Genomic DNA, 24,733 nt, shown 5'->3' on the forward strand with positions numbered 1-24,733 from the left:
CCTATAAAAAATCATCCGTATGAGATCAAACAGTCAAAAATTGCTTGAAAGCAAAGATGAGAAGGTAAGGGTGCAGGGAAACTAAAGTACCGGAAATGGTACAGTCAGAATGGAATGAACGAGGATGATGACACGTGGTGAAAAATGTAACCAATGTGACTGAATAATTTGTGTAGAAATTATTAAATGGAACCTAATTTGCTGTGTAACTTCCACCTTAAGCACAATAAAATATTATTTTAAATTAAATAAAAAGTATAATAATTGGCGTAGTCAATGTCACTGAAGTGTGCATGTAGAAATTTTTGAAATGGTGTATCTTTGGCTGTGTGTATTTTCACCCAAAAAAAAGGTTGAGAAGTTAGAGGGTTGACATGTTGTGGGGTTGTTAACCAATGCCATAAAACAATATGTGTACTACTGTTTCATGAGAAACTATTTGTTCTGTAAGCCTTCACCTGAAGTACAATTAAAAAAAAAAAAAAAGATAATCCTAAAGTTAAAAAAAATAATAATAATAATAATTGTTAATTCTGAGTGGCGGGGCCATGGGTCTTCACCATCCTGTACACTCTTCTTTATTTTTAAAATAATAAAATAACTCCTGGCTTGTTTAAATTACAATATACAAAGTGTATGCATGAGCTGTCTTCTTTATGTAGTTCTGCTGTAACAAAAATAACACAAGAGGTGGCTTTAAAGAAAAGAAATTTATTTTCTCACAGTTCTGGAGGCTAGAAGTCCAAATCAGGGTCTCAGCTGTGTCGAATCTTTCCTTATCAGTAGCCTTGGGTGTTCCTTGGTTCCTTAGCCTTCCTTGGCTTGCAGATGATCCTCATGCAGTGTCTGTCTTCCCCCATGTGTGTCTCTGTGTCTATTCTGGTCTTTTATAGCTCAGAGGTAATTAGGTTTAGGATCCACTCTGCACGGGAATATCCTCGTCAACGTAACCAAAGAAAACACCTATTTCCAAACACAGCCACTTCCACAGGTAAAAGGGCCAGGAATTCAACCCATATTTTGGGGGGACACAATTCAATCCCTAACATATGCTATAAGGAATATAAACGAACATTTCACTAAAAAGAACAACAAAATCACTCCAGAGGTGGCTCAGTAGAATGGCAATGTGAGCATGGATCAATTTTAACATTTCTGCCTCCATATGCATTTCTCATGGGTGTGTCTGGCACATCACATCCCGCTGATAGAAAGTGAGGCTTCAGGAGTGTGACAGAGAGAACACTTAGCTCAAAAAAACATCCAAGGCCTGTTGTCACTGAGCTTAGACTCGTAAGATTCCTTAAAGTCAGAGAAAGAATCTTACTCATTGCGGGGGCATGGCCTCTCCATCTGCTCTTTTTCCATTTTTCTACTCTTTTATTGGGTGCTAATTTATAGGCAGCACTTGGCCAAAGATGGAGAAAAGCATTGTACTCAGTCCCTTTCTTTAAGTAACTCACAGTCCGCTACAGGGACCAGAACCTTCAATAAATGTGCATTATAAGGTAGTGATTCAATTATAGTATGATAAACATTCTAATAGAGGTATAGTTATTGAGGTTTTCTAGTGTAGGGAAGAATGAAAACTGGGACTGAATACTCCAGGCCAAAAGAACAGCATATGGAAAGACAAGTAGAGAGGAAATGGTTAACAAGGACTCCTTGGCCCAGAAAGTTGACTTGCTGGAGGTCCCTTGCCTACACAGAAGCAGATCTGGAAGGAAAACTCTACACTCCGAACTATGCTGGACCAGTACTCCTCTAGTGAGGTTAAAATGGTTTTTCCCTGGAAACTCTTTTACAATATATACACTAAGGCTGTGGTTAGTCTATTTGCCAGTAGCAGGTATGCATTCCCACCCCACGTAACTGGAAGAAGACCTCAGGCTCATGCTTTGCCTTTTAGGCTTTCTAGCTCTCTGATCTTTATGGAGTAGCTTCACCTTTTTGAAACTCAGAGTCTCTATTTATACATATTGTAAGGGTCAAATGAGATAATAATGAATAATAATAGCTGTTATTTATTGAGCAGGAGTCCCTGGGTGGGGCAAAGAGTTAATGCACTTGGCTGCTAACTGAAAGGTTGGAGGTTTGATTCTACCCAGAGGCACCTCAGAAGAAAGGTTTGGTGATCTACTTCCTAAGGATCACAGCCATGAAAACCTTATGGAGCACAGTTCTACTATGACACACATGGGGTTGCCCTGCGTCAGAGTCAACTAGATGGTGACTGGTTTTATTTATTGAGCAGTTACTATGTGCTGGACAGTTTCTCTTTAGTCATCACAGTTCACTGAGGTTATTATTCTCACTTTACAAATGAGCAAATGGGCTCAAAGAAGTAAGGTGACCTGACTGAGGGCATTCAGTTACTAAGAGGCAGAATTCTTATTTTCAAGGCAATGTATCAAAGAGGTTAAGGACATAAATTCTCTATGGCTCAAAACTTTGCTCTGCCCCATAGTAGTATTAGGACAGTTGTGAATAAAGATGGTTCAGTAGAAGTAAACACTTATAAAACATCTTTTCATGGGCCCTATGATTAACCCAGGGGCCCCTCAACATCGCTTTTTTCCACTGTGCTCTGCCACCTTCATATTCAGCCAACCCATCATTGGGAACCTTTTCTTAACGCTCTACTCCTTTCTAGTCTCTTTCCTACATAATCATTTGTCACCTCATAACTAAGGACTAATTTAAAAGTTTCATATATGTGTGTGAGGTGGAGGGCTGGTGACAATTATAATGTAGATATATATCAAAAAATACATATGCCATGTATGCCAGTTAAAAAATATTGGCCAAGAGACAAGGTGGGGTCAATAACCAAGACCTCTTGAGAACTTCTTAGAGTGACTTTCCTAAGTTGGGTTTGTAATGGTACAATAAGAAATTCCATTCATTCATTCGTTCACTGGATTAGCCAAAAACATGTCTTCTTATGTGCCTACTGTGTGTCTGGCCCTGCGAACTTACGTATTACATTTTTATTTTTGGAGTGTTCTTCCAAGACTGGTAGACAAAGACAACTGATTTTTTGTGTAGTTACCTGATGGTACCTTGTCCTAGTAAACCTATCCTGAAACTTGCTGAGACAGATGCTCACCACATGTTCCACTGCAGTTAATTTGAATGAAGTGACATCGTACCTTTTTGGATCATTATGCCTTTTTCGACATCTACTGAAACTCGCTTATCTAGGCCCTGTGGAGCTAGTGCGGTTGTTTCTAGACGATTCTCAAACCTTATTTTAGCCTGAATCCTTCTTTTCTCCCAGCATCCTCAGACCAGCCTGGGTTCTCTCATGGCTTTTGCTTTCTTTTCACTGGTCTCCTTTCTGGAAGTGCCAAAGACCAAGAATTAGATCCCAGGAAAATGGAGGTGGAGCACCTGACCCAGGCATGGGGTCTCTGAATAATTAAGGTCAAAGGAGAGTTTATGAATTTCTGTTCAGGGTTTTAACTGTGTTAGAGACAGATGCTGTTGACAGGTAATTGTGCTGTGAACATTTGAAGTGATAGAGAAAAGCTCTTGATTTATAAAGAGGCTGCCTCGTAGAGTTGATTTTTGGTGCCGTTCTTTGGAGCATGGGATGTTTCGTCCCCTAGAAATGATGTTCAAGATGGTAGACAGAGAAAGGAAACAGGTATTTTATCGATCTGCAGTGGGTTCTGGGCACTCTGCTGGGAGCTTCACACCCACTAACTTATTTAATCCTCACATCTATCCTGCAAGGTAGTAGTTGTTGTTACTATTACTGTTGTCATCATCATTATTATTAACCTCAAATTCCAAGTAAGGGAACAGCATTAGGGAGTTAAATAAGTTGCCCAAGTTCACACAGCTGGTAAGAGGCAGTACTGGGATGAGAGTGGAGGGGAGGGTTGCCCACAGGAGGGAATCCCACCAGTGATGTGGAACCAACCTCTGTGCAGCGCCAAGCATCCTCCTGGGCGTGAGTCCTGGAAATGGGGTTGTATAGTACAGCTCCAAGAAAAAAGCGTGTTCCTTCTTTTTACCCTCAGACAAATGATTACCTACTGACTTTTCCTACTTTTCTTTCTGAATCCTGATAGTTGCCTTCCTAAAGACTGGAGAAATGAGTGAGTACTGTGCAGAGCAGAGATTAAGGACAGGTCTCCCACGTCAGATTGTCTGAGTTTAAATCCCAGCTCCTTCATTTATTGGCGGAGTGTATTCGGGCAGCTGAGACTTCAGTTACTTTGGACACGTTATCAGGAAAGACCAGTTGCTAGAAAAGGACATCCTGTTTGATAAAGTAGAGGGTCAGAGAAAATACGGAAACCCTCAGTGAGATGGATGGACACAGTAGCTTTACCAATGGACTCAGATATACCAAGGATCATGAAGATGGTGCAGGGAGGGCTGGACCACGTTTTGTTCTGTTATACATAAGGTTGCCGTGTATTAGAGCTGACTTGACAGCAACTAGCAATAACACTTGGGCAAGTTACCACCTAAGCTTTGGTTTCTGTAGTTGTAAAATGGAGACAATAATATGAGCTGCTTCATTCATTCATTCATTCAACAGCTTTTATTGAGTAGTGCTATGGGCTAGATAGACACTGTTCTCATTGTTGGGAGATAGAGCAGCAGTGGTGGTTCAGTGGGAGAATTCTCATCTTCCATGTGGGATACCCAGGTTTGATTTCCAGCCAATGTACTTCATGTGCAGCCACCACCCATGTGTCAGTGGAGGCATGCATGTTGTTATGATGCTGACCAGGTTTCAGTGGAGCTTCCAGATTTAGATGAACTAGGAAGAAAGGCCTGGCGATCTACCTCTGAAAATCAGCTGATGAAAACAATGGTTTGATACGCAATTGATGATGGCACAGATCTGGGCAGTATTTTGTTCCACTGTGCATGGGGTCACCATGATTCCATGGCAGCTATCTATCTCTCAGTGTAGTTTGTACGTGGATCCGTGAATTGCCCCCGGGTGGTTTTATACTTAATGTGTCTTAATGAGAAAAGTATTGGCTTTTAGTGTGCTGATTGGGATGATGCCAGAGAAAAAGAGAGACAAAAAAATTCATTTGTCTGAGCTGTTTCTTTTCTGAAGGAGCGGATGGCATCAATCTTCAGTGGCCCCTTAATTATTATTGCTGGGACTGAAGGCTCATTCTTGAAGGCTGCCAGTGACAACAACTTAATGTTGTCACAGGCAGGACAACAACTTAATGTTGTCACAGGCAGGACAACTTAATGGGAAGAAGGCTTCTGCTGTCCTCGCCAGAGCCAGACCAGTGGAGGCTCTTGAGTGGGAGCAGGCTTCTTTCTGTTTCCCCCATTGGACCAACAGCTGGGAAGCATCTTGTTCTGAATTCTGGCACGGACCAACAGCATTCCGGAAAAAGATTGCGCTTAAGAATTTGGGGGTAAATCAGGCCCTAGGCAGAGAGTGATGGCCTGCTATGGTCTCTGCTTTAAATACGAAACTCTGCAAAACCTTGCTAATTCCCTGTTCTAAGAGGCCCCCCTCTCCCCTGGGAGATTAGCGGTGACTCTAACTGTCTTAAACTGGACCAATTCCAAAGTGTTTTCTGGATGAGCAAGAGAAGAACTCAACCCAAGGCAAACAGACTTTATGTAGATGGCCTGCATTCTGCTGAAATGCTCTATTTTTAATAACTTTTAGTAACAAGCTAGTGGTTGCCTATAAGCTCCACAATCCTTGGGGACATTCCAGATGTGATGAGTGCTTGGGCTAATCACATCTATATATATATTCATATACATATAAAGGGGCCCTGGTGGCGCAATGGTTAAAGCCCTAGGCCGCAAACTGAAAGGTTGGCTGTTCGAACCTGCCCAGAGGCTCTGTAGGAGAAAAGACCTGGTGATCTGCTCCTGTAAAGATTACTCATTGCCTTTGAGTAGATTTGACTCATAATGACCCTATTGGACAGAGTAGAACTGCCTCATAGGGTTTTCAAGGCTGTAAATCTTTACGGGAGCAGAATGCCACATCTTTCTCCCATGGAGCAGCTTGTGGGTTCGAACCACCAACCTTTTGGTTAGCAGCCGAGTACTTAAGCACTCCGTCACCAGGACTCCTTCCTAGTAGACCTATAGGGCAGTTCTACTCTGTCATATAGGGTTGCTATGAGTCTGAATTAGCTGGATAGCACCTAACAACAACTACACACACACACACACACACACACACACAAACACACGCCACATATACATACATATCTATTTGTTTTGTTTGTTAGCTGCCATCGAGTCAATTCCGACCCATGGCAACCCCACGTATGCAGAGTAGAACTGCTCCGTAGGGTTTTCAAGGCTGCACCCTTTCAGAAGCAAATTGCCAGGTCTGCCTTCTGAGGTGCCTCTGGGTGGATTTGAGCTGCCAACCTTTTGGCTAGTAGTCGAGCGCTTAAGTGTTTGCGCCACTCAGAGACTCCTTTCTCTCTCTCTGTGTATATATGTATATATATACTTGTAGGAGTTGTCTTTGAGTCAGCTCTGATTCATGGTGCCCTTATGTATAACAGAATGAAACATTGCCCAGTCCCATGCCATCCTCACAGTCGTTGGTATGTTTGAATCTATTGTTGTGGTATTGTGTCACTCCATCTCATGGAGGACTTCTCTTGTTTTTGTTGACCCTCCACTTTACCAGGAGCCTCCACTTTACCAAACGTGATGTCCTTTTCTAAGAACTGGTCTTTGCTGACGATTTGTCCAAAGTAAGCAAGGGATAATCACATAGAGCTACCACTCACTTAAATGCCTTTCTAAATAAATTCTTTTTTTGTTAAACACAAACAAACAAAAAATTACCCTCCTTAACCTGGTTGTAATAGTGTGGTTTCCGTTTGTAAAAATGGACTCTTAAAAGAACAAAGAGAGAAAGCAAAGTTGAATGTAGATTTTATTAAATGCAAACTCTTTTTGTTAAAAAATGTCACATTGTGTTCCCTAGTACATTTATTAAATCTCCCCAAATATGTCCTTGAGAATTAATTTTCATTCAGTTTGCATTAAAACTCACTATTGAATTGGAATTCAGTCCTCATTCAAGGCAATTCATTTGAAGGGTGATCACATAGCCCCCCTCCCCTTCTAGAATACCCCCCTACACAGGCTAAGAAACAAGCTCACCATGACCAGGTCTTTCTTTCTGTTTTCTTGTCCTCTTTGAAGTATTTTTCATCTCTTGCCTGTTAAATAAATGTTCTGTCTCTTTGCAGGATAGTGACAACCTCTGGTGGGACGCATTTGCCACTGAGTTTTTTGAAGATGATGCCACATTAACCCTTTCATTTTGTTTGGAAGACGGACCAAAGCGATACAGTAAGAGAGAAGTTTATTTTTCTAATATTCCCTCTTTCTGCACCGAGCAGAGAACCACAGGGGTCTTATGAGAATTTCTCAGTGCTGACAGGCTGACAATACTACTTCACTCTTGACAGTGCTCTCGCTTCCCATCACGGCATTGTCAACGGGTGGCAGCCAAAGTCTGCTCTGAGAGATTTCCTTCGAGGCTTAGACTGTTGGACACTTGCCTGTTTACAGAGTGAGAGAAATATGAACCAAGTTGCCCAATGATAAGTAGGATCAGAATTGCATAAGGTGTCTATCCATCCCTTGCCTGTGACCCTCCTTTCTCCTTGACGCCACACACTTTACACCCAGTGTTCTGCATCTGAAGGCTCCTTTAAAAAATACTCCTTACAGTCACTGTGTCAGTCACATCCTTCTAATTCCCTTTTATCAATTATTTCAGATATTTATTTGACAAGTGCTATCTTTGCTTAGGGAGGGGGGTGTCCACAATTGCTCTGAACATACAGTTTTGGATTAGTGTTGACAGAATTATAGTTTCTTGTCTTTCAGGCAAATGATAACTCTGTAAAGATCCTCCAATTACAGCCTGTGGCACCTTGGGTAACAGCTGATCTGTCCTGATTAGGTTCAGCCACCTTGTCAGAGATCAGATTTGCTAGTTGTACTATCAACTCAAGAGGCAGAGATACATCAGCACAAAAGCAATTAATGTCCAGTTAGATCAGAGAGAGATGTGCTTTCAGAAATCACTGTTGCATGTATGAAAGGAACTGTCAGAGGGTAAAACAGCCCAACTGTCACACACACAGAGATGAAGCCTGTACCAGCCACGGGATGAATGAGTCAATCTAGACGTTTGGCAATTGATAGCAAGACTCTTGATGAACACGATTAACAGACCTGATTGTGGCTACATCTATTTCAAAGGCACCAGGGTACAAGTTGTTTTTTGTTTGTCTGGTTTTGATTTTGGAAAACTTAGACAACTTAGTATTATTTGGATCTATTGCATGATTTTAGGTGGTTAATTATGCTAATATATGCATATGGTGATCTTGCAATAGTGGCAAGCGGAAGAGAGCAGGACAATGTGGACTTGTTCTCCAGCTGAAATTCATCACCAACAACATCTCTTTAAACCAAAACCTGCTGCGGTTGAGTCGATTCATACTCATAATGACCCTATAGGACAGGGTAGAACTGCCCCCTAGGGTTTCCAAAGCTGTAAATCTTCACAGAAGCAGACTGCCACATCTTTCTCTTGCAGAGTGGCTGGTGAGTTTGAACCACCGACCTTTTGGTTAGCAGCTGAGTGCTTTAATCACTGTGCCACCAGGGCTTCTTATAACATCTCTTTAGATTTTTGTATTGTGGACGTTTAAGGCGTTGGGAACATTTTTCAGGTCCCTGGATGGTGCAAATTGTTTGTGCTCAACTACTAACCTAAAGGTTGGTGGTTCAAATCCACCCAAAGACACCATGGAAGAAAGGCCTGGTGATCTGTTTTGGTAAAGATTACAGCCAAGTAAACCTATGGAGCAGTTCTACTCTAATAATGGGATCACACTGAGTTGGAATCAACTCGACAGCAATGGGTTTGGTTATTGGTTTGGGGAGCATTTTTAATAAATATTTTGGGTGAGAGTGGCAGCTCCTATGCCAGATAACAGGCTATTTTGGAGTGTCTTTATGTTCAGCATAACGACTCTGTTGCAAGCACTGGTAAGCCCACATCATGGGTGTCCAGTTGAGTGAACTTGCCCTCCTTTGCATGGGCTCCCATCTGCAACCTCGTGTCCCAGAAGGGAGGAGAGATGGGCTCAAACGCCACTGTTCTAGAAGCCCCTGGGAGATAAATGAAGTCAGCAGTCCAACAATTACTCCTTCCCCAAAAGGCTGCTTGATCAATGGTGAACGATTTCGAACCAAGCAGCCATCCGTCCTCCAAGCCTTTCTATTTTTTCCTGAGGCATAGGCTCAGATAACTTCAAGTTATCATTGTTTTATACGCCTACACTTTGTTGGTTTGAGAATCCATCAGGGGCTGCTCAGGATACGAGAATTAGTTTTAAGCCTATGTTAATAAAAGAGATTCTCCCTCTTCCCTCGGTCCACCCTGCATCCCAACATCATTTGGGGGTAAGGCATGATTGGCGCCTGTTTGAGATCATCTATCCTAATGATTAGCCATTGTTGCCCGGGGTTTCTTTGTTTCTCAGAGCCAAAATATTTCCCGAGCAGAGAAGAGAAACAAAGATGATTGACAGCACTGAGCCGAGTCTCATCAGCTGCCTGGCTGACAGCCTGGCGATGCGCACATGCTGCTGATGTGCGGGCGGGTGACAGCTGATTGACAGCGCAGGGCTAGGAGACTGGGAAGATGAAGCAGGCTTACAACGCCTGACGCGCTGTTTATGCAGCACTTCGAGCACAGGCGCTGCCACATTAACCCATTCGCGGTCTGGGTGCTGTGTGCCAAGCTGGGGAGATGTCAAGCAGCCCCTGGGCTGCAAGATGTAGCTTTTGCTTGATACCTTCCTGAGAGCTGCGAGCTGTGTATGTCAGAGGAGGAAAATAAGAATTGGTGATTACATTTGTATTTGTAAAAAATTTTCCGCTAATTACATCCATGCTAGGAAATAAATATCCCACGTGAGGTTTCTTCAGTCCTTATTAGGGGGAAAAAAAAATTCTTGTTCCCTTTCTCCATCTCTGTGTTTTTAGAATGTCTGTCTGGTTCCAAGATAGCGTGTCTCTAAGCTACTGTGAACCCTGTAATATTATGTGTGTTTGCTTATTTACCAGCTGTCTGGCTCCCCCATTAGAATGTTAACTCCATGTGAACAGGGGCTTAGTTTTGTTTACTGCTGAATTCCCAGATTAACACAGTAACTAGCACGTAATAGGTGCTTGATAAATATTTGCTGGATGGATGGATGGATGGATGGATGGATGGATGGATGGATGGGTGGGTGAATGGGTGGATGGGTGGATGGGTAGATGACTAGATGGACATTTGGGGAAAATCTTATATCACCAAGAAGAATGTTGACAAATGAATCCCTTTACCGGGATCTTTGGACTTTTTTAAACTGGAGGAACTTGCTCCACATTCCTCCCATGCAAGCCCAGCATGTGGACATAGTGCTTTGCTGGAGTTTTCAGATAAGCTCTAGGGTGTGCTCTGATCTGCTTTCAGAGGAAATAAATCCTAGCAGTATAATAACACAGGAAGTAATGATGCTTTGGGAGGTACACTGGTCCTCCACTGTGTTGATAGTGTCGCTCTACCCATCCCAGCCCCCAAGCTCTTCACTCTCCTGATGGGGGAGGGACTCCCAGGTGGGATATGACTGGGGAGGTAGAGAAACTGTTGGGTCAGATGAGGACTCCTGCAGTCTTCCTAGAACACTGGGGGTATGGTTAGTATGGAGAGGTACTGGGATGGACAAGGTGACTGGACTGCGTTAGAAATTGAGCTGGCATCCCTTGGGCCACTTGCCTGGCCCTGCCTTGGAGAGCATCAGAAATGTGTTTCTCCAGCAGATAAGTAGGCAGTTCCAGGAAAGCAGTAATCTCCTTGGATTAGGTGGCATCTCTGGAGAGGAAGAGCCTGAGAAGTGGGCGATCCCTCTTTGTCAGGAAGTCAGTAGAATAAAGACCATTGGAGCTGGACAGGTCTTTTCTGAAAATGGGAACTTAGTCCAGAGAGGTTAGGCAGACCCCCCAGCTAGTGAGTCACTGAGCCTTAAACTCTGCTGACTCCGAAGTAGTGTACCCCCTTGCCATGTCCTACCCCTACTTCGTCCTGTAGCTAAGGGGAAAGAAATGGTTTTGTCAATTCCTTTATTTTCAGTAATGTAAGTAAGAGTCACAAAGAAGTACTGTGCTTTTATTTGACACAAGAAGGCAAGGGAAGCAGGGGACATGGTCCTCAAAGTTCTCTGCGCACCTGCTTTGCAATTCTAAGACCAGTGTATGATGTGTTGTTATTTCCCTTCCCTGTCTTATATAGGGGGGACCATTCTTAGGTTGCAGCCCAATGGTGGTTCAGTGGTTGAATTCTCACGTTCCATGTGGGAGGCCCAGGTTCTATTCCCAGCCAATACACTTAATGTGCAGCCAGCACCCATCTGAAAGTGGAGGCTTACATGTTGCTATGATGTCGAGAAAGTTTCAGCATAGCTTCCAGACTAAGATGGACTAGGAAGAAAGGCCTGGTGATCTACTTCTGAAAATCAGCTTCAGTGAAACCCCTGTGGATCACAAAGGTACACTCTGCAATCAGTCATGGGGATGGTGCAGGACTGGGCAGTGTTTGATTCCGTTGTGTATGAGTTACCATGAGTCGGGGGCTGACTCAACAGCAGCGAATAACAGCAATTCTTAGGTTAGGATGATCATTCACTGTTAGTTTCAAACAAAGTACTGATTTCCTCTGCTCCTTTTTGGGCATGTAGCAGAACTGTGCCCCACACTATTTCCTACTCTCCTGACCATAACACCCATCATTTAGGTAACAAGCTACTTGTAAAATCCTCAAGAGACCTAGACTGTGTTGAGATCCACATTGGCCACATTTTTTATCTATAGGAAATATGTGGCTCCCAATTCATTCAGGAAATATTTTCTTTCTGGGAGAGATCAGGAGAAAGATCTCTTGAGGCCCATACCCGGTACATGTTGCAGAAGCTGGGAGGTAGAGTAGAAAAGAGCATTAGAGTTCCACGTGGACATTCCTGAGTTTTAATTTGTTATTTACTTAGTAACCCAAACCTCCATTTTCTCGTCTGTAAAATGAGTAAAATATTGCCATCACTGGCTTGTGGTGGAAATTAAATGAGATAATATAATCAAAGAGCCTAGGACTACTTGAAGCATATAATAGGCTGTATTAATCACTATTCATGCTATGCACAGCCTGTGCCTCATGATAGCTTCTGTGCATTGTAGAAGCTTGCATCTGGCAGGGACTTACCAAGTGTATTCAAAGTGCAAATCTGTGTATAAAGGCCAGCTGGGCAGTTTTTGCTGAAATGCAGGGTTGAAGAAATGGCACTCTCCTTCCAGGCTCTCAAATGCAGAAACCCTCTAGTAAGTAATTGGTGCACACTCAGAGGGAAATAAGGTAGGGGAAGGCAATTGAGTGTGTCTGGGGCTTTGTACTTTTGGTGGCTTAAGATGCCAGAACACTTGATTAAACTATTTCTAGGTTGACATTGGAGACCATGGGTGGTGCAAATGGTTAATACACTCAGCTGCTAAGCCAGTGGTTGGAGGTTCAAGACCACCTCCTCAACAGAAAGGCCTGGAGATCTACTTCCAAAAAATCAACCATCGAAAACTCTACGGAGCACCGTTCTACTCTGACACATAGGGTTTGCCATGAATCAGAATTGATTTGACAACAACTGATTAATGTTTAGGTTGACATTGTCTTGGAAATGTAGGGGGAAAATGATTGCAGCTATTAAAATGCCATCTTGCTTCAAGTCACTTCCTATTGTCCTATTGATTAGGGAAAGGAACATAGTTCAGGCAAATGATCCAATTCTGATAGCCTGGGTTCAAACCCAGCTCTGTCTCTTACTACCTGTGTGATTAGGGCTAAGTCACTTTCTAAGTGTGAGCAGCCTCATCTGTAAAATAGGGCAACAAATAGACCACCTTATGGGGTTGTTTTGAGGATTTGATGAGCTGATGCATGTAAAGTAGTTAGCAGGGTTTCCAGCACCTTGAAGATGCTCAATAAATATTAGCTGTTGTTATTTGATTGACTTCCCATGAGCACATTGCTGCCTCTGTTTTGAGGCCCAGGACAATTCCCGAAATTTTCATTAATCCTTTACCTGCTATTGTTGTTAGTTGCCATTAAGTTGACTCTGACTCATAACGACCTTACGTAAAACAGAACAAAATGTTGCCAGGTCCTGTGCCGTCTTTATGATCATTGCTATGTTTGAGTCCATTGTTTTGGCCACTGTGTCAATCCATCTCCCTCACCTTCACTGATCCTCCATTTACCAACCATGATGTTCTTTTCTAGCTATTATTCTTTCCTGATGACGTGTCCACAGTAAGTGAGCTAAAGTCTCGCCATCTTCACTTCTTTTTTTTTCTTTTAATTGTACTTTAGATGAAGGTTTACAGAGCAAATTAGTTTTTCATTAAACAATTAATATGGATATTGTTTTGTGACATTACTTGCCAACCCCATGAACGTCAACACTGTCCGCTTCTCGACCTTGGGTTCCCCATTACCAGCTTTCCTGTCCCCTCTTGCTTTCTTGTCCCTGCCCCTGGGCTGTGTGCCCGTTTAGACTCATTTTGTTTTATGGGCCTGTCTAATCTTTGGATGAAGGGCAAACCTCAGGAGTGACTTCAGTACTGAGTTAAATGGTTGTCCTGGAGCCATACTCTTGGGTTTTCTCTAGTCTCTGTCAGACCAGTAATTTTATTTTATTTTATTTTTTGTGAGTTAGAATATTGTTTTACATTTTTCTCCAGCTCTGTCCGGGACCCTCTATTGTGATCTCTGTCAGAGCAGTCAGTGGTGGTAGCCGGGCACCATCTCGTTGTGCTGGACTCAGTCTGGTGGAGGCTGTGGTAGTTGTGGTCCGTTATTCCTTTGGACTACTCTTTCCCTTATGTCTTAGGTTTTCTTCATTCGCCCTTGCTCCAGACGGGGTGAGACTAGTGGAGTATCTTAGATGGCCACTCACAAACTTTTAAGATCCCAGACAATACTCACCAAAGTAGGATGCAGAACATTTTCTTTATAAACTATGTTATACCAGTTGAGCTAGATGTTCCTGGAGACCATGGTCCCCAGACCTCAGTCCAGTAATTCGGTCCTTCAGGGAATTTGTCACCACTTTCACTTCTAAGAAGCACTCTGGTTGTATTTCTTCTAAGACTAATTTGTTAGTTCTTTTGGCAGTCCATAGAGTATTCAATAGCCTTCACCATCACCACAATTCAAATGCATCAATTCTTCTTTTGTCTTCCTTTTTCATTGTACAGCTTTTGTATGCATATAAGGCGATTGAGAAGACCATGGCTTGGATCAGGCCCCCTTATTCTTCAAAGTGACATCTTTTCTTTATCTACTGATTGTAATTTTGGGCTGGTGGATCCTCGTAGTTATCATACACTTGTCATTTCTTCTGGAATGAGGATTTCCAACAGGACCACACACTTTCCTATTCACACAGCCAAAAACTACTAGTTTTTCCCTCTGTGGCAGCTGGGGAAACATTCTACTCTCCAGGAAAAGGGAAGTTGTTTTAGGAAATGTCATCACTCTCCTTGCTGTTATTTTCTTCCTCAGTCATCAAGTCTCTGTTAGATGATGGGAAGAATTGCAAATCAGCCCCTTTGTGGGGCCATTTCTATAGTAGCTGTTTCTCTTTTACATGTTCTTCCCCACCTCCCTCTTTTCTAAAATCTCTGATAGCATTGCAGTATTGACTAAGTTCTTCAATTTTGCCTGTAGTATGTGTTTTTATATGTTTTGCATTTGTGCATGTTCTCCTAAGGTAGACAAATTCTACAAGGCCCAAGAAGCTTCACTATCTCTGGGTACTGTTTTTCTCCTGCTTTTTATTGGTTCCCCTCACCCAGCTGTGTTTTTACTGTGCTTGATATGTAGGAATTCTGAAAGCATTTCCCCTCATTTTCTTTCTTTCTCTCTAATATCCTATTACACGATTAGAAAAAAATATTTCTGGGAAAATCACTCTGTGATAATATGAAAAAGGCATTTTGACACCACATTTAATAACTACTGTGGCATGAATATGGCCATTTAAAAAGGTTACATGTAAAGAGTGGGCACTGCAGCACATGGGAAAAAGGGATTTACAAGGGCAGAAGCCATGCACGTGTCTTTTCTGTGGATAAAGCCTCTAAGGTGTCCTCCTGGTACCTAGAAAACACACAGATTCAGTGGCTTCCGCTCACTCTCCTGAGGCTCCTCACCGGTCTTGAGGATTTGGTCCCAGACTCCAGAACTTGATTAAACTATTCCTAGGTTGACATTGCTTTGGAAATTAGGGGGGAAAATGATTGTAACTTCAAAGATGCTATCTTATTCAAAGCACTACCTGTTGATCTACTTTGTTAGGAAAAAAGTATAGTTCAAGCATAGTCTCCAAGTAAGAGTAAAGTAACTTTGTTTCTCTAAACATTTCTCATTCTTTTTTTTTATCCCATTCATGGAGGTGAAGATTAAAATCATGGACTTTAGATCCACACAGATTCTTTTTTTTGTCTTTTCTTCACCACAGGAGGGTGACTATAGGCATGGTGCTTAAACTTTCTTAACCTCAGGTTCTTCATCTGTAACGTCAAGGCCATAGTGATGCCGACATCATAGGGTAAAAATGAAATGTGTATGCGACCTTAGCTTTGTGTTGCCCACGGAAAGCGTACAATAAGTACTTATTGCATGTATGCATGAATGAATAGATGAGTGACCGAATACCTGAATGAATTAACAAGGGGGTAGTTTCCCTATTCATTCAGTCACTCAACACGGAGCAGGAAAAATTATGGCTTTGGGCAGAGCCAGATTAAACCTGTTTTCTTTCCATGTGGAAACTCTAAGAATTTAATCACCATTTGGGAGATAGACTGATGTTAATGGAAGGTGGTGATTTAAATAAACAAGTCACAAACTATTACAGTGATGGCGCTGGTCCAACAGAGGGTGAGACTTCCATCCTCCAGTTTGCTGTTGAGCACTTATCAAGTGTCAGGCACTGCGCTAGGCACCTTTGTTGTTGTAGTTGTTAGTTGCCATGGAGTTGGTGCTGACTCATGGCCACCCATGAGTAATAGGACAAAACATTGCTCAGTCCTGTGCCCTCTTCATGATCACTGGTATGTTTCAGTCCATTTTTGTGGTCATTGTGTCAACCCGTCTCACTGAGGGTTTTCCCTCACCTTTGCTGGCTCTCCACTTTTCCAAACGTGATGTCTTTCTCCAGCCATCTATCCTTCCTGATGATGCATTCAAAATAAGCAAGCTGAAGTCTTGGACAATATTCTGTGATCCATAAGGTTTTCATTGGCTAATTTCCAGAAGATGATTGCTAGGCCTTTCTTCCTAGTCTTAGTCTGGAAGCTCTGCTGAAACCTGTCCATCATGGATGACCCTGCTGGTTTTTGAAATACCAGTATTACAGCTTTCAGCGTCACAGCAACATGCAAGCCATCACACTACACAGGCACCTTTGGACTCCATACCTTTTTTACTGAGGCAACTGGGTGGCGCAAATTGTTACGCACTCGACTACTAGCCGAAAGATTGGCATTTCGAACCTACCCAGAGGCACCTTGGAAGACAGTTCTGGTGATCTGCTTCGAATAAGTCTAAGCCTTGAAAACCCTATGAAGCAGTTCTACTCTGCACACATAGGGTTGCCATGAGTTGGAATGGACTTGACGGCAACTAACAACAAGAACAACAACAATCTTGTTTACTGAGGACCAGGTGAAAGGAAATGGACTTTGATAGCATTCAAAAATGTATCTTAAAGAATGCACTTCCTCAGAGTAGTCCATGATGGTTACTTACTGGAATGGATTCCTGTCTGTGGCATCTTTTTTTGCATAACAACGTAGATATCATTGTCTCAGATGACTCTGGAAAATGCTTTCCTTAAAGCATGGAGTTACACTAAATGGTTTCTAGATGGCCGATGCGGTGATTTTAGTGAGTGGCCCTTTTCAACAGCAGTGCTTACTGGGATGACAAGAGTTGGAGTAAATTAAGTTAGGAGCAAAGCAGACTTCATCTGAAGTTCATTTTTTCATTCACTTATTCATTGTTTCATTCACTCAGAACTCACTGAGCTTTTGCTATTTGCCAGACATTGTCTTAGTGGGGCAGACAGTTCTTGGAAGGAAGGCAGTTCATTGTAATTTTTTTCATTTACTTCTGATTTCATTTCATTTAAAACTCTTACCTGAAATTAGCATAATCGACTAAGCTGCTCAGGAAGAGAATATTCTCGTGACATTTATGGAAAATCCAGGAATGGTTATAAAAAAGACTTGAGAGAAAGCTCACAATTGATAGGCCAACTGACAGACTTCTGAAGGGGAAAAAAGAGACTGACTCACTTCCCATTTGTGGTTTCAAATTGATGGTATCAAGAGTTACAAATTGGCCATCACAATAGGTTGAGCAGACATTGCATTCTCCCATTGCTAATAAATACCACACCAATGACCACAAGAGATAATGGACTGAAAAGTGTTTTGAATAAATTTAAAGTGGTATACAAGTTGAAGGTATAATTATCGTCATATTTTAATTGACCTTTAGGATTCTGGTGAATTGTTGTTGTTGTTAGGTACTGTCAAGTTGATTCTGACTCATAGCAACCCTATGTACAACAGAACGAAAGACTGCCCAGTCCTGTGCCATCCTCACAGTCATTGCTATGTTTGAGCCCATTGTTGCAGCCACTGTGTCAATCCATCTTATCAAGGGTCTTTCGCTTTTTCAGTGAGCCTCTACGTTACTAAGCATGATATGTTCTCCAGGGACTGGTCCCTCCTGGTAATATGTCCAAAATACGTGAGACGAAGTCTCATCATCCTCGCTTCCAAAGAGCAGTCTGGCTGTACTTCTTACAAGACAGACTTGTTCGTTCTTCTGGCAGTCCATTGTATATTCAGTATTCTGAATACAATATAATTCAAATGCATCAATTCTTCTTCGGTCTTCCTTATTCATTGTCCAGCTTTCTCATGCATATGAGGTGATGAAAAATACCATGGCTTGGTGAAGGGTAAGACAGTACACAATACTGGGGAAGCCAGCACAATATGTACAAGGCAAGGTCATGGCAGCTCCATAGACACACCCAAACTCCCTGAGGGACCAAATTACTGGGCTGAGGGTTGTGGGGACCATGGTCTCAGGGAACATCTAGCTCAATTGGCATAACATAGTTTATAGAGAATACGTTCTACATTCTACTTTGGTGAGTAGCACCTGGAGTCTTAAAAGCCTGTGAGCGGCCATCTAAAATACTCCACTGATCTCACTACTTCCGGAGCAAGGGAGAATGAAGAAAACCAAAGACACAAGGGAAAGATTAGTCCAAAGGACTAATGGACCACAAGTACCACGGCCTCTACCAGACTGAGTCCGGTACAGCTAGATGCTGCCCGGCTGCCACCATTGACTGCTCTGGCAGGTAGCACAATATAGGGTCCCAAACAGAGCTGGAGAAAAATGTAGAACAAAATTCTAACTCACAACAAAAGACCAGACTTACTGGCCTGACAGAGACTGGAGAAACCCTGAGAGTGTGGCCCCCGGATACCCTTTTAGCTCAGTACTGAAGTCACTCCTGAAGTTCACCCTTCATCCAAAGGTTAGACAGGCCCATAAAACAAAACGAGACTAAAGGGGCACACTAGCCAGGGACAAGAATGGGAAGGCAGGAGGGGACAGGAAAGCTGGTAATGGGGAACATAAGGTCAAGAAGGGAGAGTGTTGTCATGTCGTGGGGTTGTTAACCAATGTCATAAAACAATACGTTTACTGTTTAATGAGAAGCTGGTTTGTTCTGTAGCCCTGCATCTAAAGTACATTAAAAAAGAAAGAAGAATTGACATTTTTAGTATATCGAAGTTTCCAATTTGTGAAAATCGTATGTCTCTCTAATCGTTTATGTCTTCTTTGATTTCATCATGTAGATCCTATACATCTTTTGTTAGACTTATACCTAAGTATTTTATTTTCCTTGGAGCAATTAAAAAAAAAAAAACCATGCACACCTGAGTCTTCAGTGTGACATTTTTACTTTTCAACACTTTAAAGAAATCCTTTTCAGCAGATTTGCCCAATGCAATCTGTCGTTTGATTTTTTGACTGCTGCTTCCAGGGCGTTGATTGTGGATCCAAGTAAAATGAAATCCTTGACAACTTCAATACTTTCTCTGTTATTGGTCCATTTGTGAGGATTTTTGTTTTCTTTACGTTGAGGTGTAATCCATACTGAAGGCTGTAGTCTTTGATCTTCATCAGTAAATTCTTCAAGTAGTCCTCTCTTTCAGCAAGCAAGGTTGTGTCATCTGCATAACAGAGGTTGTTAATGATACTTCCTCCAATCCTGAGGCCATGTTCCTCTTTATATAGTCCAACTTCTCAAACTATTTGCTTAGCATAGAGATTGAATAAGTATGGTGAAAGGATACAACCCTGATGCATACCTTTTCTAATTTTAAACCACACAGTATCCCCTTGTTCTGTTCAAACAGCTGCCTCTTGGTCTATGTACAGGTTCTGCATGAGTACCATTAAGTGTTCTGGAATTCCCATTCTTCACAGTGTTATCCATAATCTTACAATCCACACAGTTGAATGCCTTTGCATAGTCAATAAAACACCCGTAAACATGTTTGGATGTTTATTGGTAAATTTGTATTTGCCTCTTATGTAAATTGTAAGTCAAGCTGTCAAGAAATCTCAAGTGGTTGTTGGATTCTTTCACATGGGATTAAAATTAATTGTCAAATGTGCAGGCTTGAGCAGGTTAGATCTCTCACTGCCCTCAAGAGCTTATTTGGAGAGTCTGTATGAGGTACTAACTAGGAAGTGTATACTATGGATTATTTTTGAGACTCTGCATGACTATGATATCTGTGGGCTTCTGGCACTTGCATTTCCTGACTCTTGGCTTCATGGAGACTATTCCTACTCCTGCATCCTTCCTTTGGTTCTCAAACCAAGGTGGCACTGTCCTGTAGTGGGTAACAAGAGAAATGTGGGGAAGTTTTTGATTGTCAGAAGGAGTGGTGATACTACTGGCATTTATTGTCTGAGGGCTGGAGATGATAAATGTTCTGCACAATAAAAAATTGTTGATAAATGCCTTGCCTGGCCTGCCTGACCTCCAACTTACTAATTATCTTGAAGGTAGGGTGGCCAGATAAAATATAAGTATACAATGCAATACTTTGGACATAAACTAGAAAATTATTTTTTGTTATCTGAAATTAAAATTTAACTGGGAAGCCTATGTTTTTATTTGCTAATTTGGCAGCCCTACTTAAAGGACCCTAGTTTATGCTCAAATACGAAATCTTGGTCACCCCAGAGCAGCTACTGTGGAGTGCGAGCATGACGCATTCATTCCATGGAAAAGACTCTGAGCAATTTACCCACTCCTTTCATTCAAAGAAGTACTGCGTCTTTTTACATCCAATCACTGCACTCATGAGCCCCACCTAGAGAAACAAACACCTTGGGCTTGGGGTTGGGGCTGAAGCCTGCATGAATTGGAATCTAATGTCCATATTGCAGGCCTTCCGTAGTTGGCTACACCAGGCATTTGGGCAGGTGCTGAGCATACACAGATGACTATGATATACTGTCTGCCTTCAAGGAGCTTACAGTTTAATCAGGAACAAAGATACAAACAACTAACGCTAATGCAGTATCATCAATACTGTAAGAGTAAGGCCAGCAAAGTACTATGGAGCATTGAGGAGGGTGTGATAAAATCTGCTTCCAGCAAAAGAAGGCTCAGGCCGGCAAAGACTTCTTCCTAATCTTCTAAAAACCTTAGTTTCCTAAACCCGTAACAGAAAAGATTCTAACACAGTACCTTGCAAATATAAAGCTTTCTGTAAATATTTGTGTATTGAATAAATGATATAGTGCTGGGACATAGTACAAATATGACCCAAAGAATGTGAGTATCTACTCCACAGGTATAGTATTCCATCTATGGTTTCTCCTATGTTTTAGTAAGTTTCCAATATCCAATCTCAAGTTTTAGCAACTCGTTTTGTATTATAAGAGTAACAAAGTGTTGTAGAGCAATTTGGATATTTGTCCGCAGCTTGGCACTCACATACTAAACACCAAATTAAAATCACATCTGCCCAACCCTACAGTACTAGGACTGAGCTTTTTTCTCTTTTGGGCCATGGGTTGGTGGAGTATTTTCACTACATAGTTAGCCTGCTAACTTGCTAGTAAATTAAATTGTGTCATTAAATTGCATAGAATAAGTAATCCCCAGGAATGGCTGACTAGGTAGTTGAATCTTTCTATTGAATGGATCTTACTGGCCATAATTTCAGTGGAAACATCTGTTTATTTATTTAACCTTTCTTGAGTAATTTCCATGTGTTAGCTGGCTTTCTGTGTTCTGAGGATAAGAAGGTGAATAAGCAGAATCTCTTGCCTTGGAAAAAGCTACATACAGGTCTAGTGAAATATTCCTAAGACCTTAGCTATTAACAGATCTTAGCCATGTATTTTTGTATAGATGCTTACTCTCTATGAACTTGTTCTTAATCAAACTTAACATCATGATTTTAGACTCAATATCCAAATGTAACATCGGTACCATTTTTTAATATAAAGGCTTTGGAAAAACCAGTGTTAAGCTGAGATACATGCAGCATTCCCTTTGTGTAATACTGGTTTGTGATGATAGTTTGTGGCTTTGAATTAGTTTTCAGTCCGTGTGTGATCAAAGTCTAACATTACCCCTGTTTTGTGGGAGGGCTGACTTGAGGCATCCTTCCCAGAAGCCAATGTATAACTTCATCTTCTCATTCATGTCGTGTTTTCAGGTGGTGAACACACCTTATTTATGCAGGTGGAATAAAATAAAGCATTTGTTGAAGTCAAGTTGAATTACAATTCTTCTACAACTATATTAAGCAATATTCAGGGGAATTTCATTAAGAACGTAGAGGCTCCATAACAAAATTACCCATCAGGGTATGTTTCATTATTTATTGTTTAATCAAGGTAGTCATATTGGAGTATTTGAATTCAGGAGCTTACAGAACTTGGTGCCTTCATATATTTTGCTTTTATTATTCATTCTGGGAGAATCAGCTTCACACAACCATTATCTTGGGCTTGTTTATTTTTACTGATGTTGGTCCTTTCCCAGTACCAGTATCTTTAATACACTCTTTGATGGCAACTGCTCCGGTACAACATGTATCTTCAGCTTTTCAACAAGTCACGACTTGAAATTGACAGCGATTAACACTAGCAATCATTCTGAAGACCTGTAGAAGGAGGAAGCAAGGTCACCTGGGAGTTTGGTAATAAAGCCACTCCCCTTTTATGAGACAGCACAATTCCCCACTTACGCGTCGGAACACGTTCTCCGTATTATCTACAGCAAAAGGAGCATTGCATTATTTTTATAGACGTTTCCAAAAATACTTATGGCTTACTTATTCCTGCCTTTAAATGAGGGACATTGCTGGTTCAGTGGTAGAATTATTGCCTTCCATGAGGGAGACCTGGGTTCGATTTCTTGCCAATGCACCTCATGTGCAGCCAGTCATCTGTCTGTCAGTGGTGGTCTGAGTGTTGCTGAACAGTTTTCAGCAGAGTTTCCATACTAAGATAGACTAGAAAGTAAAACCTGGTGATCTACTTCTGAAGATTAGCCAATGAAAACCCTACGGATCATAAAGATCAGATGATGGTGCCAACTCAGCGGCAGCTAACAACAAACCTTGAATAATCTTTTGGTGCAGTAGTTAAGCGCCCGCTGCTAACTGCAAGATGGCTGTTTGAACCTACCAGAGGCTCTGTGGGTGAAAGATGGGGCAGTCTGCTTCCGTAAAGATTACAGCCTTGGAAACCCTATGGGGCAGTTCTACTCTGTCCTATAGGGTCGCTATGAGCCAGAATTGACCCAAAAGCAATGGGTATTTGCAATTTAATTGTTTATCTTTGTTTTACTTTGGAAAATGCATCATCTGCAGTGTTGGAATGAGTTAGTTACAGTGAGAACAATGAAAAAACAAGCGTTCTTTCCAGAATCTAATTCTGAGGCAAGCCCAGTCAGTAATGTTTAGGTGGTTATTTCCTGACAGACCACAAGGTGTTTCTATGTTGCACTTGAATTCCAAATAAAAATCAACCACCTGAGCTGGTTCTCAGATAAAGGATGATGACTATTGGTGTTTTCAGAACTAATGCAACCTTTGAAAATATTCCAAAAATTGAAGTTATGTAATGCTGCCTGAGAGATGTATGTATCCACGTAAAATTTCCTCTGAAAAGATTTATGATGTCATGTATGTAAAGTAGTACTAGCATTTGGTAGAGTCAACTATACTTACTCAGTTTTCAATTGAGATATTTAGGGAAGTTCAAATTTCAAGCTTTTTTTTAAAAAAAAAGAATAATCAACTTTTTCAAGGTTGCCTGCATAACATAACATTCTCATGCTTATTTGCTTCCCTTCGAAAGGGCCACAAGAGAGAAAGGATAAAACGGTGTTTGACTGATTATGTAAATAATCACTAATTATAGGCTTAATAGTTCGCCACATTTCTAGACACAGTACCGTATGTATTTCCTATAAAATGCTTTAGTATTTAGAGCTTTATTATTTTTTTAAAAGATGGGCCCAAAATCAATGATTATGAGAGTTATTATTCAGGTTCACAGCAGTGCGGTGGCTGTTTTTCACTTGATAATTACCTTAAATTATCTAATGTTAAACTAACGTCAGACCAGCGCCATGCCTTATTTAAGAAAATGGTCCACCAGCCCCGCACAAGCAGGCCCAGCTGTGGAAAATTAAAAGATTTATTAAATCCAGGCCCATCTTCAGCACTGCCTCATCAGCATTACTTACAGAAGTTCTAGGAAGTTTTATACTTCTCATTAGTTGTTTGCCACATCTTTCCCGAGGTCACATTGCCTCTCTTGACAATTGCTGTTTCCATTCTGTTCATTCCATTCTTAGCTCTGGGCTTTGTCACCAATCAGCACACTGTTTTAATTGGCACTGTGTCCATTCAGAGCCTTCAGGAGAAGAGAAGAGGACCCAGCTCCAGGGAAATAAGAATATGTGATACTATTTCTCTTCCTACATTCCTCATTTTTGAATTGTGATTTTATTTATTCTGTCCCTTTAAAAAGCAGGAAAAAGAAAAATTCAGGATCCTCCAATATTAACTGCAGTTTTGTCTAAAAAGAGTTACTGAGTACAATTTCTAGTCCAAAATAAGGAATTCTTTGTTTAATATTTTAATTTGCCAAAAATATATGTATATGAGTCAGTTACTTGGTGGATTCTTGTCTTGGCATTTTTCAAATGTGTCCAACAGTAACCTCCTGGATTGCTTAATGAGTTAAAATGACAAACATTCTGATCATGCTTTGCAGTTTATACAATTCTTTCATAAATCAGGACCATCTGTAAGCTCGTTGAGGATGAGGGCTGGGTCTTATTTATCTTGCAAGCTCTGTGCCTGCCGATGGAAGTGATAGAAGGAGATCCATGACTGACATTGGCTGAACAGGACTGGATGGAAGTATCTCATTCCATCCTCACAACCCCCGGGAGCAGGGGTTATAAGGACCATTAGTATTGTATGTTGTTGTTAG

At 41.5% G+C, this 24,733-nt stretch overlaps 1 protein-coding gene across 4 annotated transcripts in view; it reads left to right on the forward strand.

Moving 5' to 3' along the window:
* LDB2 (LIM domain binding 2) overlaps window positions 1–24,733 on the forward strand; it is a 473,762-nt gene that overhangs the window by 156,471 nt on the left and 292,558 nt on the right. For all 4 annotated transcript variants that reach the window (XM_004375161.2, XM_012555194.1, XM_004375160.2 and 1 more), the window contains exon 2: window positions 7,230–7,332. In XM_004375161.2, the coding sequence (XP_004375218.1) occupies window positions 7,230–7,332 (103 nt within the window). The remainder of the gene's footprint in view (window positions 1–7,229; window positions 7,333–24,733) is intronic.

The sequence above is a fragment of the Trichechus manatus genome, unplaced genomic scaffold, assembly GCF_000243295.1.
Source record: "Trichechus manatus latirostris isolate Lorelei unplaced genomic scaffold, TriManLat1.0 scaffold00034, whole genome shotgun sequence".
NCBI lineage: Eukaryota > Metazoa > Chordata > Mammalia > Sirenia > Trichechidae > Trichechus > Trichechus manatus.